General features: G+C 39.2%; 1 protein-coding gene across 1 annotated transcript in view; it reads left to right on the top strand.

Moving 5' to 3' along the window:
- Window positions 1-17,636, top strand: part of LOC144752791 (vasoactive intestinal polypeptide receptor-like) — a gene marked incomplete at its 5' end in the record, with an annotated part of 603,698 nt that overhangs the window by 123,205 nt on the left and 462,857 nt on the right. Inside the window, one exon of the mRNA XM_078640644.1 lies at window positions 8,701-8,804. Coding sequence (XP_078496770.1) covers window positions 8,701-8,804 — 104 coding nt within the window. The remainder of the gene's footprint in view (window positions 1-8,700; window positions 8,805-17,636) is intronic.

Below are 17,636 nucleotides of genomic sequence, written 5' to 3'. Positions count from 1 at the left end.
GTCAGGCGAAGGATGAAGATTACAAGAATATTCTACAAGATGTTAGAATTGGAAAAGTGACCGAGCATGGGAAAGAAGCTTTACATGAACGATTACTGTCAAATTTATATCCAGAACAAGACGTTGTGCCTGAGAATATTTTTCAGAAAATTACTGAGAAGAAATCTGGAATATGTTTGATGCCAACTCTTGCAGAATGTGGCATCTTCAACAACAAAATGTTGCATTTAGAAAACCAAGAGATTGTGAAACTGGAAGCTATTGACAGAGTAGAGCATATGGGAGCAACAATTATTTTGTCTGAGAATTTGAAAACAAAATTGGATTCATTAGAGAAGACTATATCTAAAACTGCAGGTTTTGAAAAGACTCTGAATGTGTGCTTAAATTGCCGTATAATTTTAAGAAGGAATTTACATGTTGAAAGAGGTCTGGTAAATGGATCAATGGGTAATGTTGTTGATTTTGTGAAATACAGAAATAGAGATGGAATTTAATTTTTAAAAATTAAATTTGATGGCATTGAGGAAGTACAGCTAATTGGTCGTTGTTCTGCTAGATTTTTGCTTGTAAAAGACTTATATGTTCGCCGTAAGCAGTTTCCTGTTTGCTTGGCATATGCGGTGACAATCCATAAATCGCAAGGTTTAAGTGTAGACAGTGCATTGGTGAATATTGGCAGTTCTGTGTTCAAGGAGGGTATGGCATATGTGGCATTGTCACGAGTTAGAACTTTATCGGGATTGTACTTGATTGAGTGTGATGTCACAAACATTTGTGCGGATCTAGATTGTGTTAAGGAATACAATAGGTTAAGAAGAGAGTATGCGCCACATTTGCCTCAATATCCTTTGTTTGAGAAACGTGTGGTAGGCCGGAAACGAAGAAATGTGACCAATACTAGGGAGGTTGTAGCAAAAAGACGAAAAGTCGATGAACCTGAAATTATAAGCAGAAAGAAAAAGGATTCTGTTGAAGATGTTGTTGGTTTTCAATTTGAAAACAGTTCTGGTGTCAACTGCTATGCTAATGTAGTGGTTAATGTTTTGTTTTCTCTAGAAAATGTAAAAGAAGAGATTGTGGTCAATTCGGATCAAAGATTTTGCAGTTTGTTAAATTCTGTGTTAGAGAAATGTAGCACTGATAGAACAAAAATAGAAAGTGTGTCTGAAATTCGAAATCTGTTAGACAGATGTTCAGGTCAAACACAATTCTCCCAAAATATTCAGCAAGATTGTCAGGAGTTTTTAATGTATGTGCTTGATGTATTGCATGCTGAAGGTGTAGATGTAGATCACCTGTTTGGGCTTTCTTATCAATGGCAGCATGACTGCGAGAACTGTAGGGTATAAAGTACTACTAGTGTAGACTCAGAAAGATTTATATATTTAACTTTGCCAGACAGTAAATCAGTGTCCTTTAATAATCTAGTAAAAGCAGCTGATCACAACATGGAGTGTAGGCAATGTAAATCTGAAATGATGTCAACATTATTTATACGAACATATGGCCAGTATGTCATTTTAATGTTCCAACGATGTAGGCCTGATGGAACAAAATTGACAACTTTAATAAAAAAATGTGTGGCTACGCAGTTGTCAATATCAGGAAGGACTTTTGTAACTGCAGCAATTATATATCATGACGGTCCTTCAATAACATCAGGACATTACACAGCTTATTTAAAGTCTAGAAATGGCTGGTCATTCTGCAACGATTCTGTTTTAACTTAAAAAAAAAAATTGCCTTTTGACCTTAAAAATTCTTACCTGGTGTTTTTAAAACCAAAATTTTAGAGAAGGAATCTCGGGATTTGCTCTGAGGAATTTCAAGAGGTTCTAATGGCTCCTACATGATTTGGCCTTGAGGATAAGTGTAGTACAGAGTCAAAAGTTATTTTTGAGCTTTAAATAGTTCCTGGAAAATAAGAAGATTTTTTTACAGAAAGTGGTGGGCACAGATTAGTTGAAGGACAACAGAGTATTTCCCAAAGCAAACGGTGTTCTTACCATAACATTTGACGTCATGGAAAAATAACTGCACTTTGAATGAGTTCAGAAAAACTGTTTCTTTTTATAAGCTAATTCAAGCAGCCAATCAAAACATGGAGTAGAGGTAATGTAAGTCTGCAATGCTGTCTAGATTATTGGTCCAAACTTTTGATTATAATGTCATTTTAAAAATCCAACTATATAAACCTGATGAAAGTAAGTCTTCAACTTTAATTACAAATGTTGTGGCTACACAGTCGTTGATTTTAGGAAGAACATTTGTAACTGCAGCTATTATATGGCATGATGGTCCTTTGACAAGATCCGCTTATTACACAGCTTATTGAAAATGTAAAAACATTTGCTGTTTCGGAAATGATTCCCATTTGACTACGATACAATGTTGCCTTTTTACTTAAAAATATTCTTACTTTCTGTTTTCAGAAAAGAGAATTTAGGGTAGGTAACTGGCGTATAATGATTCTAGGGGTTGATATAATTTTATCTACTGTTTTATATTGCTTTGTGATTAAAAGTGATGTAGAGAATTAAATAATTGTAGTAGTCATAGAGGTAGTGTAAGTCTGCTTCATAGTAAGCAGTATCAGTGTCATAGGAAATGTAGAACATGAGTGAGCAAGAAGGGTAAGATATTACTAGTCCAGGATTGTGAAAGTGATCTTGAACGTTTTCTTTCTGAAAGTTGCGGAAATAGAAAATGACGGGATTTGCTTACAAGAATTCCAAGAGTTATAAATGGCTCTTACATGATTTGGCCTTGTGGAAACGTGTGGTAGAGAGCGACAAGTCATTTATTGTATGTAACATATTTTTCAAAACGATGGAGGTTTTCTTTCAGAAAGTGGCGGGCTGAAAATAAAAACAGCACAACAGAGTGTAAGCTGTTCATAGGACATCCTTCGACGTCATGGAAAGTAAGTTACTTTTGAGGAGTTCTGATTTCTGATTGGTTATGTTATATGGGTTTTTTAAACACAATCATTTTGATTGTGTTTTTTTTTCCCCGCTGTTATATGATGAATACCTTCAAGTCACTGTTTTTAGTGAAATTTGATACATTCTGAGAACAGCAAAAATAAACCATTTAACATGTATAATTAATTCTGTACTTTTTGTATTTATGATGTACATTTAGAACTGTGTAGGAGGCATGGAGAAGCTGAGGCTTCTGTAAGTGTCAAAGTTGTTGCATACAGTGCTCATATTCTACGTAGTCTTTCATATGATACACTACATTTCCACAATGAGATACCTAAGCAAAGGAAACACAGGTGATGTGATTGTGGAATGAGCAAAAAAAATTGCACGTTTTTCAATTACATTACCTGTGTTTCCTAACATTACACATCACATTGTGTAGATGAGGTTTAGGCCTGTTCCAGGAGACAGAGGAGGTCTGAAATTTGTTCAAGAGTGCAGTGGATATGACTCACTTCGTTGGTAGGCCTGCACATGTATTATCTCCTCTGTATTCTTCAACAAGCCTAAATTTCATCTGCAACCCTGAGTAGGACTTACCTGAAACAAATCTGTGGATGGGTTACACCTTATCACCATCTAGAAACAATCATTTAAAATGTTAAGGGCAGTTTTATGAAGGCTGCGTGCCTCTTTTGCGCCGCTGTTCCGTCACTTTTGTGACGCAGCAGCAGTGTAAAAGATGCACCATGTTGCAAGATAGGCCTCAGTTCATCTCCAGCAAGATACCGTCAGTTTAAAATGTATATAATTAGGACTGTGTAGGGGGCATGCAGAAGCTGAGGCTTCTGTAAGTGTCAAAGTTGTTGCATGCTGTGCTGCACTTCTGGGTACTGTTTCATATGCTGGACTACATCTGCACAATGAGATACCTAAGCAAAGGAAACACAAGTGATGTGATTGTGAAATGAGCAAAAGAAATTGCACGTTTTTCAATTACATCACCTGTGTTTCCTAACATTACACATCACATTGTGCAGATCAAGTTTAGGCCTGTCCAGGGAAACAGAGGAGGTCTGGCCTTCGTTCAAGAGTGCAGTGGACATGACTCACTTCATTGGTAGGCCTACAAATGTATTATCTCCTCTGTACTCTTCAACAACTCTAAATTTCATCTGCAACCCTGAGTAGGCCTCACCTCAAACAAACCTCTGGATAGGACACACCTTATTGGCATCCTGAAACAATCATTAAAAATGCTAAGGACAGTTTTATGATGGCTGTGCACCTCTTTTGCGCTGCCATTGCATCACTGTTGTGAGACAGCAGCAGTGCAAAAGATGCACCATGTTGCAAGATAGGCCTCACTTCATCTGCATCAAGATACTGTTAGTTTAAAATGTATATTTTTAGGACTGTGTAGGGGCATGGAGAAGCAGAGGCTTCTGTAAGTGTCAAAGTTGTTGAAAAACTGTTTGTCCTTCAATCTTTTCCCTTGTCTTTTCTAATTTTTAAATACATGTTTTAATATTTTTCAAATGTTTGTTCTCTCTTTCACAGATTGAAAGTATAAAAATAACAAGTGACTAAGTTAACGACAATTATAAGGTAAATGTTTTGTACTCTTTTCGTTACATTTCTATCACATTTAACTTCTATTAGTTTCACAACTTCATTTCTTTAACCCTCACTTTCCTGCCTTTGCTACTTCCCTCATTCCTTTCTCTATTACTTACTTACTCTACTCCTTCCACTATTTTTCTCAGTCCCTCTCTTCTCATACTTCCTCACTCTTGTTCACTCACTCTGTCTCTATTACTCTCACTGTTTCTGGCTGATCACTCTTTCACTACTTGTTCATTATGCTCTTTCTCTGTAGTGCAAGCACAGTGAGGGGCATATTATCAACACAGGCAATAAAATTATCGGTGCTTTTATCGGCAGAAAACTGCCGCAAAAGTGGCTTTAACAGCAGTTTTCTTCCGGAAAAGCAGCTTTAGCAGCAGTTTTCTGCCGATAAAAGCAGTAATTATCGGCAGAAAACTGCCGCAAAAGCGTCTTTAGCGTCAGATTTCTGCTGATAAAAGCAGCAAAATTTTTATCACCTATGTTGATAATATGCCCCTATGTTATTTACATTTCTTTGCTGTTTCAATCATTCCTTTTCTGTTACTTCTTCTTTTCTGCATTGTGTTTTTTCTCTCTGTTATTCCAATGTTTTAATCTTAATTTGATCATTCAGTCACATTCTCTAAGAAACTCTTGTTTGTTATTCTTCTACTCTCCTTTTTTTTCTCACTTCCTTATCTATTTTGTTTTTCACAATTATACCCTCTTAAATCTTTTCTTCAGTAAATAGATCTATTAAACAGTATCTCTAGTTTACTCCCTATAGCTGTCTTTCTTTTAACATAACTGTCTGTTTCCTTCCCTTATACTTACTCTTCTTTTTTTTGAAAAATTTTTTTGGGTTCGCTCCCGGTTCGTGTACCGGAGAGCGAACCGGGAAGCGAACCAAAAGAAATAGAGGTTGGCAGAGTTCCAAATATTCTACCAATTTTTTTATAACGGGGAGGTAGTTCTGAAAAGAATTTTTTTTTTAATTGTTTTTGTTGTTTTATATTTTTTTAATTATTTTTCTGAACATTTTTTTACTTTTTTTGTATTTTCTGAACGGTTTTATATATTTTTTGGTTTTTTTTGGGGGGGGAAACGAAAACGATTCATTGTAAAGGGCTCAACAGGAGCAACAAAAAAAAAGAATTTATTCTCTGGGGCGTTTCGGACAAACATGATTGTCAATAGCTCTGTTGATTAGATTGATGCTACTTTCTCTGTAGCAAATGAACTGATTACAACGCACGCACACTTGTTTCACTTCCCCAAATCTCATCTGTATATTTGGGATCATCTCCCTCGCCTCTGGTCCCGTCACTTCCTGTACAACTGATCTTCTGGCCATAGAAGGGGGATTATCTTGCTGGTCACGTAACTGCGCAGCACTGTAGTTGATAGGATGCCACCTATCCATATGGCGATGCATTGTGTAATTGCCGTAACTGTACTTCTTGTCTGTCCCTCTGGACAGTCTATCTTTACATATAAGGCAAGTTACGTACCGGGCATTGACTTTTTTTGGCCCCGGGGATATTTAAAAAATTGCCAAATATAATTTTCTTTGACATGAGACCTCCTGGGCTCCTCACGCAAAAACTGCCTCTCTTCCTGCTCTTCCTCTTCTCCCTCTTCTTCCTCTTCTTGCTGAATGATAACTTCAGCAGGTGGTCCTCTCTTCCTTGGAGGTGGTGGAGGTGGTGGGGAAGCACCAGCTGAAGCTTCTAATGAATTCAAAAAGGGGGTGGTGATGGACAGAGTATCTGAGTTAATCAGAACACTCCTACCCAGTCAACAGATCAGGGCTTGATCCATCACCGTTTTTTAGCTCACTGCACCATCCCAGTTCAGAACCTGGCTACATGCAAATTAGTCTGTCCCTGGCCCAGTGCATCATGGGAACAGGGCAGACCAAACTACCAAGCCAATTCTTTACTGGAAAGGAAACAAGCTTCCGGGGACCGGTTTCTGGCATTACAGCCGTCTTCGGCCCGGCTTGCTTGAATCCTGATGGTGCAGTGAGCAAGGGACTCACATCTGAGCATACCCTTCCACACTTATGGTGGCCAAAATAATTTCAAAAAGGGGGTGGTGATGGACAGAGTATCTGAGTTAATCAGAACACTCCTACCCAGTCAACAGATCAGGGCTTGATCCATCACCGTTTTTTAGCTCACTGCACCATCCCAGTTCAGAACCTGGCTACATGCAAATTAGTCTGTCCCTGGCCCAGTGCATCATGGGAACAGGGCAGACCAAACTACCAAGCCAATTCTTTACTGGAAAGGAAACAAGCTTCCGGGGACCGGTTCCTGGCATTACAGCCGTCTTCGGCCCGGCTTGCTTGAATCCTGATGGTGCAGTGAGCAAGGGACTCACATCTGAGCATACCCTTTCACACTTATGGTGGCCAAAATAATTTCAAAAAGGGGGTGGTGATGGACAGAGTATCTGAGTTAATCAGAACACTCCTACCCAGTCAACAGATCAGGGCTTGATCCATCACCGTTTTTTAGCTCACTGCACCATCCCAGTTCAGAACCTGGCTACATGCAAATTAGTCTGTCCCTGGCCCAGTGCATCATGGGAACAGGGCAGACCAAACTACCAAGCCAATTCTTTACTAGAAAGGAAACAAGCTTCCGGGGACCGGTTTCTGGCATTACAGCCGTCTTCGGCCCGGCTTGCTTGAATCCTGATGGTGCAGTGAGCAAGGGACTCACATCTGAGCATACCCTTCCACACCTGTTCATCACCACCCCCTTTTCTGAATCGTTTTTGGCCACTATAGGTGTGGCAGGGTATACTCAGACATGAGTCCCTTTCTCACTTCTCCATCAGGATTCAAGCAAGCCGGGCCGAAGAGGCTGAAATGCCAGAAACCGGTCCCCGGTAGCTTGTCTCCTTTCTGGTGAAGAATTGGCTTGGTAGTTTGGTCTGCCCTGTTCCCATGATGCACTGGGCCAGGGACAGACTAATTTGCATATAGCCAGGTTCTGAGCTGGGATGGGGCAGTGAGATAAATAACGGTGATGGATCAAGCCCTGATCTTTGGACTAGGTAAGAGTGGTCTGCTTAATTCAGACACTCTGTTCATCACCACCCCCTTTTCTGAATCGAAGCTTCTAATGAAGCCAGTGCTCACTGATCACAAAAGGTCTTCCTCTCACAAAGATGAAAGTCAGAGTGAGGAAAGAAGGAGGGGTTTTCATCATTTGGGAAAAACAATAGTTCTAAACCAATGAAAAGTGTTAATTTTAGATCACATGACCTAGTCTTACATCATTAGGAAACCAAAAGTGAAATGAACCAATGAAAAGTGTTATTACCAAGTCACATGACCTGTTGTGTTTACGTTTCGCGCCTTGCTTCGCGTACCGGTTCGCTTCCGGGTACGCTAACGTGGCGCGTCATATGACGTATTACGCGACAACGCGATACGTCACGCTGACGCGACGCGTCACGATGTTGTTTTCTAACGCGGCAGTTGCGGAAACGTATGTAGTAACTAGTATTGGTGTGTCAATGGTTTAAAAAATTATATTCTGTATTTAACACTGGGTGTAACAGAGGTTATATTAAAGTGTGAGGAGATGCATTGTATTGTCACATGAATGATATCATCAGTGATGTGACCATTGATGTCAAATGAGATGTCATCAGTGATGTCATCAGTGATGTCATTTGAGATGTCATCAGTGATGTCATCAGTGATGTCATTTGAGATGTTATCAGTGATGTCATTTGAGATGTCATCAGTGAAGTCATCAGTGATGTCATTTGAGAGGTCATCAGTGATGTCATTTGAGATGTCATCAGTGATGTCATCAGTGATGTCACTGACCATGTCATGAAATGATGTAATATGTGACATCATCAGCAGTGGATTGCGGGTGCACGATATATAGTTAGTGCAACTAACTATATATGGAATTTCAATGGTTTTGTGTGAGTAAAATAAGGTTTTGTAAATGCTAATTCCTAACTATATATGGTCTATAACCCATGGTTTTTTCAGTGAATATATATATATATATATATATATCCTTTTGGCTCATTTATCTTTTATTTTAATAGCTTTCGTCTATGAAATGTTTTTTTATTTATAGAAATCACGGTTTTAAACAACTGTATTCCACTTTCTCTTCTTTGCCAGAACTGATCAAGAGAAATTGCACAGAAAGTGGTTGGACAAACCATTCTCCACCATATTTCCAGGCTTGTGAACTCAAAGACAGCTACCAAGATGTAGAGGACAAGGCAAGTATTATCAGAAGAATGAGTGCCGTTTTATATTCGTCTATAAAATTAAAGGTATACAAAAGAAACTACAAGTTTTGTAAATCCCAGCTGAACTTTCTCAAATGTAAGAAGGATGACTTACTAAGCTCGTTTGACCTCTTATACAAGTAAAACTCCTTTTGTCTTTAAAATGTGTACAAAAGAGTTTTCTTTATGTTGTCAATGAGATGTGTGTTTTCACTCACCACATCACGTTCCTCTTCACTTTTTTGTGAGCACTGGATCTATAATCCACTTGGTATGAAAATATTGACATTGGTAACTAAATGAACCGTTTTTCAATGTCAGTGTCTAATGGTGACCCTTCTTACATTTATTGAGCAAAGTGCCTTCTGCCAGAGGCTAATTGATTTTACTTTCTTGTGATAATAGCGTTTTTTAGGACCTATTGGCCTTGTATTTTTCTACATATACTAAATTTGATGTGCATGATTATTTTCTTAGAAATAATTTACACAATGCATTGAATATAATACCGTGAGTGCGTGTGTTATTCTGTACAGCACACTTGTTAAAGGTTGTCTAACATATGCACAGTTTTCATGTACCCAATGTGATGGTTTTAAAAATGTAGGTGTAAGAGTTATAATGTTGCTGCATGAGACAAAATCTTGTATTAAATTTTACGCCATGGCATTAGTACACGAAACATGCATATTCCCACCTGGAAAAGATTACATTTTGTAAACTGTGTGTACTATGACAAACCTTTAACAATTAAGTGGGTCTTGAAGATTGTGTAAACTAAGGGCTGGATGTAGAAAGCATTTGTGTGGTTGCAAAATCTTTGGTTCGGGGTTGGTGAGCACAAGAACGTTTGTTAAATCTACTGATCCCATTTTAGGAGTCAGTAACGTTTATAAATGGACAAGGAATCATTCATTGTCATCTTTAATTCACATTAAACATGTAGATACGCCCATAAAAAGTTATTTAAAAAATTCTATTTCCTTTACACGATTTAATTACAATACTTCAAATTCTCCTATCCACAGTTATTTAGGCGACAATGATAAAATCTGAGAGTGACCTATTATAGCCGAGCAGCAATTCAAACAGTATTTTGTACATAAAAATCTCATTTAAACAATTATTACAAAGCACCCTGCAGTAAACATTTCTTTAACGTCTGTTGTGACCAGCCATTAAAATCCTATATGCTATAAAATTCACCTTAATCAACGAAATGAAAACCGAATGTGTAAAATAGATCCACTTATCTTTCAAAAAGTCAACTGCCAGTAATTACAAGCCATTTGCACACTTTCCCTATGTGTCATATTAGTAGTAAAGCCAGTGGCATGCTAAATGTTTAACTAAACCATAATGATTGAGAGACTGGGATTTGCAATCAATATTTGTGTGCTGAATGTTTAACTAATTTTTGTATGGTATTTTTTATTTATACCTTTTGAATTATTTATTTTCAGGCAGTATCCACATTTTGATACAGTTCCAATCAAGGAATGGTTAAAACAATTAAGAAAAAATCAAGTGGAGAACAGATGAATCAATAACATGCACAATATTAATCAATGAAAGAAAAGAATAAACTGAATCAATGTTTCAGTCATTCAAGAGTGCTTATCTCCATTTGGCCAAATGAAGACAAGCACTCTTGAATGACTGAAACATTGATTCAGTTTATTCTTTCATTGATTAATATTGTGCATGTTATTGATTCATCTGTTCTCCACTTGATTTTTTCTTAATTGTTTTCACCATTCCTTGATTGGAACTGTATCAAAAATGTGGATACTGTGGTAATGTATATATGATATTGACCAAACTTGAATATTGTGCAAATGTACATATGAAATGTACATATGAAATGTTTTGCTTCATGTTTTATGTAGTAGTGTCGTAATTTTGTATAGTTGATTTTTTTTTTTAATAATTGTGTATATATGGTATGTCTTTTTCGTAAAATTATCTTTCTGCCTGAAAATAAATAATTCAAAAGGTATAAATAAAAAATACCATACAAATCCTCAATCAATAGGTGATTTGTTACTCCAATTAAGGAGACGTTGTAAAGTATATGTACGGCCAGCACTACATTTTTTCTAAAAATTTACATATGGTCCAGCTGCCCGTACGTCCCAGGACCTAACTCCCTGTTTATAACACGAATGTTTAACTAAAGCATAATGAACGAGAGGATGGTATTTACAATCACTATCACCTTATTATATCAGAATATCCTGGGACGCCTGCGGGTAGCTATCGCGCTTTACAAAAATATATTCCATTCCAGAATATGGTTACATTACCAGAATTATTTTGCAGCTAAGCAGGAAACCACTCGACTTTTTATGGCTGTCCATAGAAATTAAGCACCTCTTGTTGTTGTTATTTCGCACCTCTTGTTATTGTGACACCTCCACAATGTACTGATGCAATGTCTAATTTCCTTAATTTCTTTATTTACTTTATACTCCTTTTGTTTTCGTTTTGCTTTCGTCAATATTTGAACCATGCCTGATATATGCTCATGACTGTACTGCTCTCTGTTACTCTCTCAATAAAAAAAATGTGTGAAATAAAAAAGAAATGAAGCAATCACAAAGCATACATATGTGGATTTCCAGTTGTTGAATAACTGATAAGGCTACAGGATAATGTTGCAGATTAAATTTCCACAATAATGGGATAATCAACTTCTTCCTCTCTTGAACGTATAAGAGACAGAAAAACAAAATATGAAGGGTCAATTGATTAGACTTTCCATCACAGGGACATGAGGAAAGATGGTTTATTGAATATAGATTTTAGTATAACCCAACATTAGAGGGATGTAGTTTAAGCGGAATTTTAACAAACTGTATCAGTGCTGAGGGTTCTCAACTAAAGAGATATAGGAAAGAGGACCATACAACACAGGAGATAAACCATAATATGCAATTGTGTTACATTTTCCTTTGTTCCTTTCCCATCTGTCTTTTGTGCTTTTAGCCATCAAAATGTATTTAATAGTTAGGCTTTGATTTAGGGAAGCTTTTGCAAAGAGTTGAGGTGTCATGAAAGTATCCTAAGCCTAAGGAAATTAAAGACAGTCTAACATAAAACAAATAAGGAATTCAAAGGACATAATCTATTTTCATGATGTCTTTTAACACAAGTTAGTTTAATTGCTCTGTTTTCCTTTTTCATATAGCAAGCAACAATAATAGTGGGGCCAATTTGAAGGTGTCACTAATATAGGGTAAGCTCAATTCTTTATGACAATGTTGGAGCATGCACTTGGCAAAGACAATACCCTCTTAAGAAACATATCCTCCACACGTTGCAATGCCTCAGCATCCGCAATACCCCAGATTGCAGCCCCATGCGTGGCAAAATATGTAGTTTTGGCTAAATGAACATTTACCATTTCCTTGACTGGTTTAGAGCCCAGGTGTTTTTAAGAACATTAATGCGTATGCCCATAAGGTTTACTCTGTTTACCATCATACCCTTCCATTTTAATTTGGAGTCGAAAAGGACACCTAAATATGTAAAGTTTTTCGCTATTTCTATTTTTCTTTGACGTAGTTGGAATCTCATTGTCCTCTCAAACTCCTCTCCTACAGCCATAACAAATGTCTTGGTTTTATTAACATAGAGTTCCAAGTCAGCCATAAAAGACAAATATTACTATTTGGGGTTTTGAAGGGCCAGGGGTGTTCTAACTAATAACACGTCATCATCTGTGTAAAGCAGAATAGTGAGAGGGGTTGAGTCAACTAGTGGGGTATCTTTTCCTTTTTCAGTTAGGATCTCATTCAAGTTATTGGTTTAGAGGGCAAAAAGAAAAGGGGCAAGCACGCATCCCTGTCTTACACCTTTATCAATTTTAAAAAGTTTCGAGCATTCACCCTACTTCCCATAGCAGACTGTGGCGAATGCACCTTTGTAAAGTTGCCTTATAAAAATATTTATTGGAGCCTACACTCCCATGTCCTCCATGATAGACCACAGTTTACTGTGTGCCACGCAGTCAAGGGCTGCTGAAAGGTTCATAAAGGCCATAGAAAATTGACTTTTCTTGCTATGGAATATTTTGCAGCCACTAAGGTCAAATTCAAGCATTGATCTAATGTACCCTTGCGCCTTCTAAAACCACACTGGACTTCGGTGAGAGAATTCTTTTCAGACAACCAGTCTTCGAGCCTGTTCAGTTATAGTCAGCTCATTAGCTTAGCTGTACTGTCAACGAGGGAGATGGTTTGGTACTTATCTGGATTAGAGCCGTCCCCTTTTTATAATTGGAAAGATAAGGACTGCTTCCAGGAGGGCTGTGGGCCTGTTTTAGCTATTGCATTAACAATATTTGTCAGCAGTGGGGCCCACATTAGTTTATTTGAAAATAAAATATCCATGGAGGATTACTGAGAAAGGGGAAGCTCTATTTCTTCCGGTTCAAAAGATATAGGAAGACAATCTTTTTGGGGCCGACCAGGCAACATCAGAGGAATTATTCTCCGCCTTTTGAAAAAACATCTGATATTGAGTTACCCACGAATCCTCATCCATGTATACATCCAATGATGGCCCACTCTCTTCTGACAAAAACAGGGTATTGGCCACTTTCCCAAAGGCTTTACTATCATTTCTATGTGAGGCTTGTTTTCGGTTTTCCCAGGCCTCTCCTCTTAGCTGCTTCAGTCTATTTTCTCCAGCTTTTTTGTAGCTTGATCTATGGGCACGTACAAGGTCATTATCTCTAGAGTGCATTTTCATTGCTTTGCAGAGGCTTGCTAGAGCTTTTGAGCAATTCTTATTGAACCCGCTGATTGATGGGCACTCATTTGAAGGTAATGTCTAATTCCTTCCCGAATGCCCCGGTCACCTGATCGGGATTAGACAGCTCATCTAGGCAGAACAGAAACTCCTTGTTGTTAGAGGTTACAATTATAGCAACTAAGCTTCCTTCATCTACCTTACCCCATTTTAAAACATAGCCGTTGTTTCCTGCTAACATAGATTTTAGGGCAGTCTTTCCTGGAACTTTTTTAAGGCCTCTCTAGTCCAAAATACAGAAAAAGCGGAACATGATCAATAAAATCTTTCAACTTTACCTGTATATTTTGTATGTTTTTTCTGAGATTATCTGAGGTGACTATACAGTTCATTGTCGACCTGCGACGTACACTTTGAAAGGTTTGGTCCAATAAACCAGTGTGTGGATTTATTCTGTTTCCAATCTCTAATTGCCAGGTCATCAGTAGTCGGTTTAAGGCGTTGCCATATGTTCTATGGCTGCAGCGACTAATAGGATCTCCCTTATGGTCTTTTATCTCGAAAATGTGTGATTCCTCTCTCAGGCAACTTTTTTTGTTAAAATCGCCTACCTAAATATGTTTCAGGTGTTTTTGGTGACGATAAGTGAGGTCATCAATTGACCTCCCAAGATCTTCCGCCACTGATGCCGGATTCCCAAAGTTTGTTATGATAATAGTTTATTGTAATTCGGTCCCATTTATTTAGCCCTTTGCAGATCAGGATATGACAAGAGGGGGTCCATTTAAGAATGTTACAACTTTAATCATGATTGTATTGGCTATCAATGTCAATATTCCCCCCTTTGCTTTGTTGCTCTGCCTACTCTTGATGGTAATGCTGGGGTTTGGTATGAACGATATCAGTTCAAAGGAATACGCCCAGTCTCCCACATTTCCTGGACACAGATAATGTCAAAGTTAAGAACTTTTTTTTCCAATCAAAGTTATTCTTTTTGGTAATATACCCTGCAATATTCCATGATAGTAGATTTCACTCTGTACTTTCCCCTCTCTTCACATTGTTTGCCCCACTGTCTGATAATTCAAAAATAGGTATACTGGGCCTCCGCTCTGTGTTCTCCACTCTCAACTCCTCATTCATCTCTCTAACTCTTTACCTGGAAGCGGTTTTGATAGGTCCTGCTTGGTCATGGCTCAAGAGTCAATCACAGCTATGATTTGATTTGATTTGATTGATGGATTTATAGAGCGCACGAATGCCCAAGGGCGTCTTGGCGCTGATGATCTGAACTGCAGCAGTGAACAAGCCTAGAGCACGCATACTACGCTAAGCTGAGAAAAGCAAAGTTTTCATGTTTTTCCGAAAGGCCAACAGTGAGGGGCTGTTTTTTAGTTCCACGGGTAACTTGTTCCATATTTTTGCTGTGTCTAGTATGAAGCTTCTCCCTCCCCATCTTAGTTGTTTAAATCTAGGGGTTATAAGAAGCTTAGCGCTGCTGGATCTTAGAGGCCTGGAAGGTTCATAGTATTTTAAATTTCTCTGTAGGAAGTGAGAGCCCGATCCGTGCACTGCTTTGTAGGCAAGGCAAGCAGACTTGAACTGGATTCTTTTTCCTACAGGGAGCCAGTGGAGCCCTCTCATTTTTTGGGCCACTGGTTCGAACCTTGGAATGTTCAATACCAACCTGGCTGCAGCGTTCTGCATCCGCTGGAGTTTTAATAAAAGCTGTTTTTGCAACCCAGCATAAAGTGCATTTCCATAATCCAATTTTGAGAGGACCAGCAAGGTGACCAGGGTTTTGCACGTGTCCGGTGGGATGTATGGCAACAGCTTCCTGATTAATTTTAGCGAGCACCATACCGAGGAGGCCAGATTGTTTATTTGCGCCTTGAAGGTGAGTTTGGAGTCAAACATGACCCCCAAGTTCCTTACGTTATCCACTGGCGATGGGCATCTCCCGAGGCTGTCGGGCCACCATTTGCTAGACCAGATGTTAGATTCTGCCCCCGGAATCATGACTTCTGATTTGACCATTAAGTTTTAAGCAGTTAGCCTGCATCCAGTGACTGACCTGGTCCATGCAATGCCTATATCTTTCCGCTGTCTCGGTAGTGTCGTTTGAAATTGACACCACTATTTGGGTGTCATTCACTTAGGAGAGGGGGATGAACCCGCACTTTCTGATGATGTTGGCCAAGGGGGCGACGTAAATATTAAAAAGGGAAGGGCTTAACGAGGAGCCCTGGGGAACACCCCAAGGCAGACTAAAGGATCTTGACGTAAATTCCCCCAGCTGCACTGAAAAAGATATTTCTTCCAGAACGCAGGCTAGCAGAGCAATTGCCGATGAATGTAGACCCATTTCCCCCAGCCGGGTAAGGAGAATCTCATGGTTCACAGTGTCGAAGGCCGCCGACAGATCTAACAAAATGAGGGCGGCCTTCCCCCCTGCATCCAGTATGCTCCTGATTTCCTCTGCTGCCATCACCAAGGCAGTTTGTGTCCCATATTCCTCTCGGAACCCATATTGGGAAGCATCTAATGCTTGGGAGTCCCTGACAAACCCTGCAAGTTGTGCATTCAGCAGTTTTTCCAGGATTTTAGCCGGGAAAGGGATTCTTGAAATTGGCCTAAAATTAGCGGGGATAGACGGGTCGAGATTAGGCTTCTTTAGAAGTGGCAGAACGGAAGCTGCCTTCCAAGCTTTGGGGAAGCAATTGGACTGAATTATATTGGCGAAAAGCCGCTGAAGTTGGGTACTGAGCAGCTCTGGCACCATGTGCATGATCTTGGGGGGGCATGGGTCCAAAGAGCTCCCAGATTTTGTTGACAGAACTAGATGGTTGATCTGATCAATTGACGGAACTGAGAATTTAAATTCGGTAGGGCCAGAAACTGAGGGTGTGACCAGACTACGCTGGAGATTTCCCATTACTTGTCGCTCGTAATGCAGAGGAGTGAAGGAGTCATAGATGAGTTTCACCTTATCCGTGAAAAATAGGCCTAATTCTTGCATAGATCTGTGCTGCCCACAACCTGTTTGGCCGCGGGCTCCGTGAGTTTTTTCACTGTTGCAAACAGTTCTTTGCATGAATTTTTTGCCTCATTGATTTTTTTATGAAAAACGCGGATTTTTCTTTCGCTATCAGTTTCTTATAGATGGCTAGTGTTTTGCAGTAGTGTACTTTCTCCCTAGCTTCATAATTGGCCCTCCATCTCCCTTCTGCTCGTCTGCAAGTCTTTTTGTAATCTTAGTTTCTCAGAGAACCAAGGCTCCGAGATATTTCTTTTTTTTCGTTTTTTTATTTGAATAGGAGCCACCGTGAGAATTGCTGATTTAATCCAATTCTCAACTTGGGATGTAGCTACATCGCAGTCTTGATCTAAGCCAGGTAGGGTGGCCCCCAGCTGTGCTTGTAATTCAGCAATGTCGATCTTATCCCAGTCCTGGTATTGGCGGTTCCCCTCCCGCTCGGCCCTGACCTTTTTTCCGTGGTCAACGGTCAGGATGAAATGTACCACTTTATGATCCGACCACGGGACAGGCATCACCTCCCCAATACTTATGTTGGCATTGGATGAGAAGATCCCGTCCAAAGTGTGACCTGGGGAGTGAGTTCCTTGCTGTACTAGCTGGGTCATGCCACAACTAGTCATGTCCTCTGTGATAAGTATCGTGTTGCTGTCACATGGTTTTTCCAGGTGGATGTTAAAATCCCCCAGAATCGTGTAAAATTCTCCAATGGGGAAAACCTGTTAGAGGTATGTATGCCTGGGTTTCCTCTCATAATAGTCCAATTTTTTCCCATAAGGACTTCAGATACTTCCCTTGGTATCTGTACTCTTGAGTTAGGATGTGGTTTATAAACAAAAGCCCAGAGGAAAGGCATATATCTGTATACTTACCGATGGAGCAATGGGGGTTTGAGTTAATAGGTCACCTACGAACGGAGAATTGTCAAACTTAAATACAATATAGTCTCCATTGATATTTTTGACCAATGTGCCTACCCAGGGTATTCTTCTGACCATGATAAGGTGGCCCTGAATATAATGCCCCAATCT

Source organism: Lissotriton helveticus, chromosome 5_1 (genome assembly GCF_964261635.1).
Source record: "Lissotriton helveticus chromosome 5_1, aLisHel1.1, whole genome shotgun sequence".
NCBI lineage: Eukaryota > Metazoa > Chordata > Amphibia > Caudata > Salamandridae > Lissotriton > Lissotriton helveticus.
This window is presented reverse-complemented; position numbering and strand designations above follow the sequence as displayed.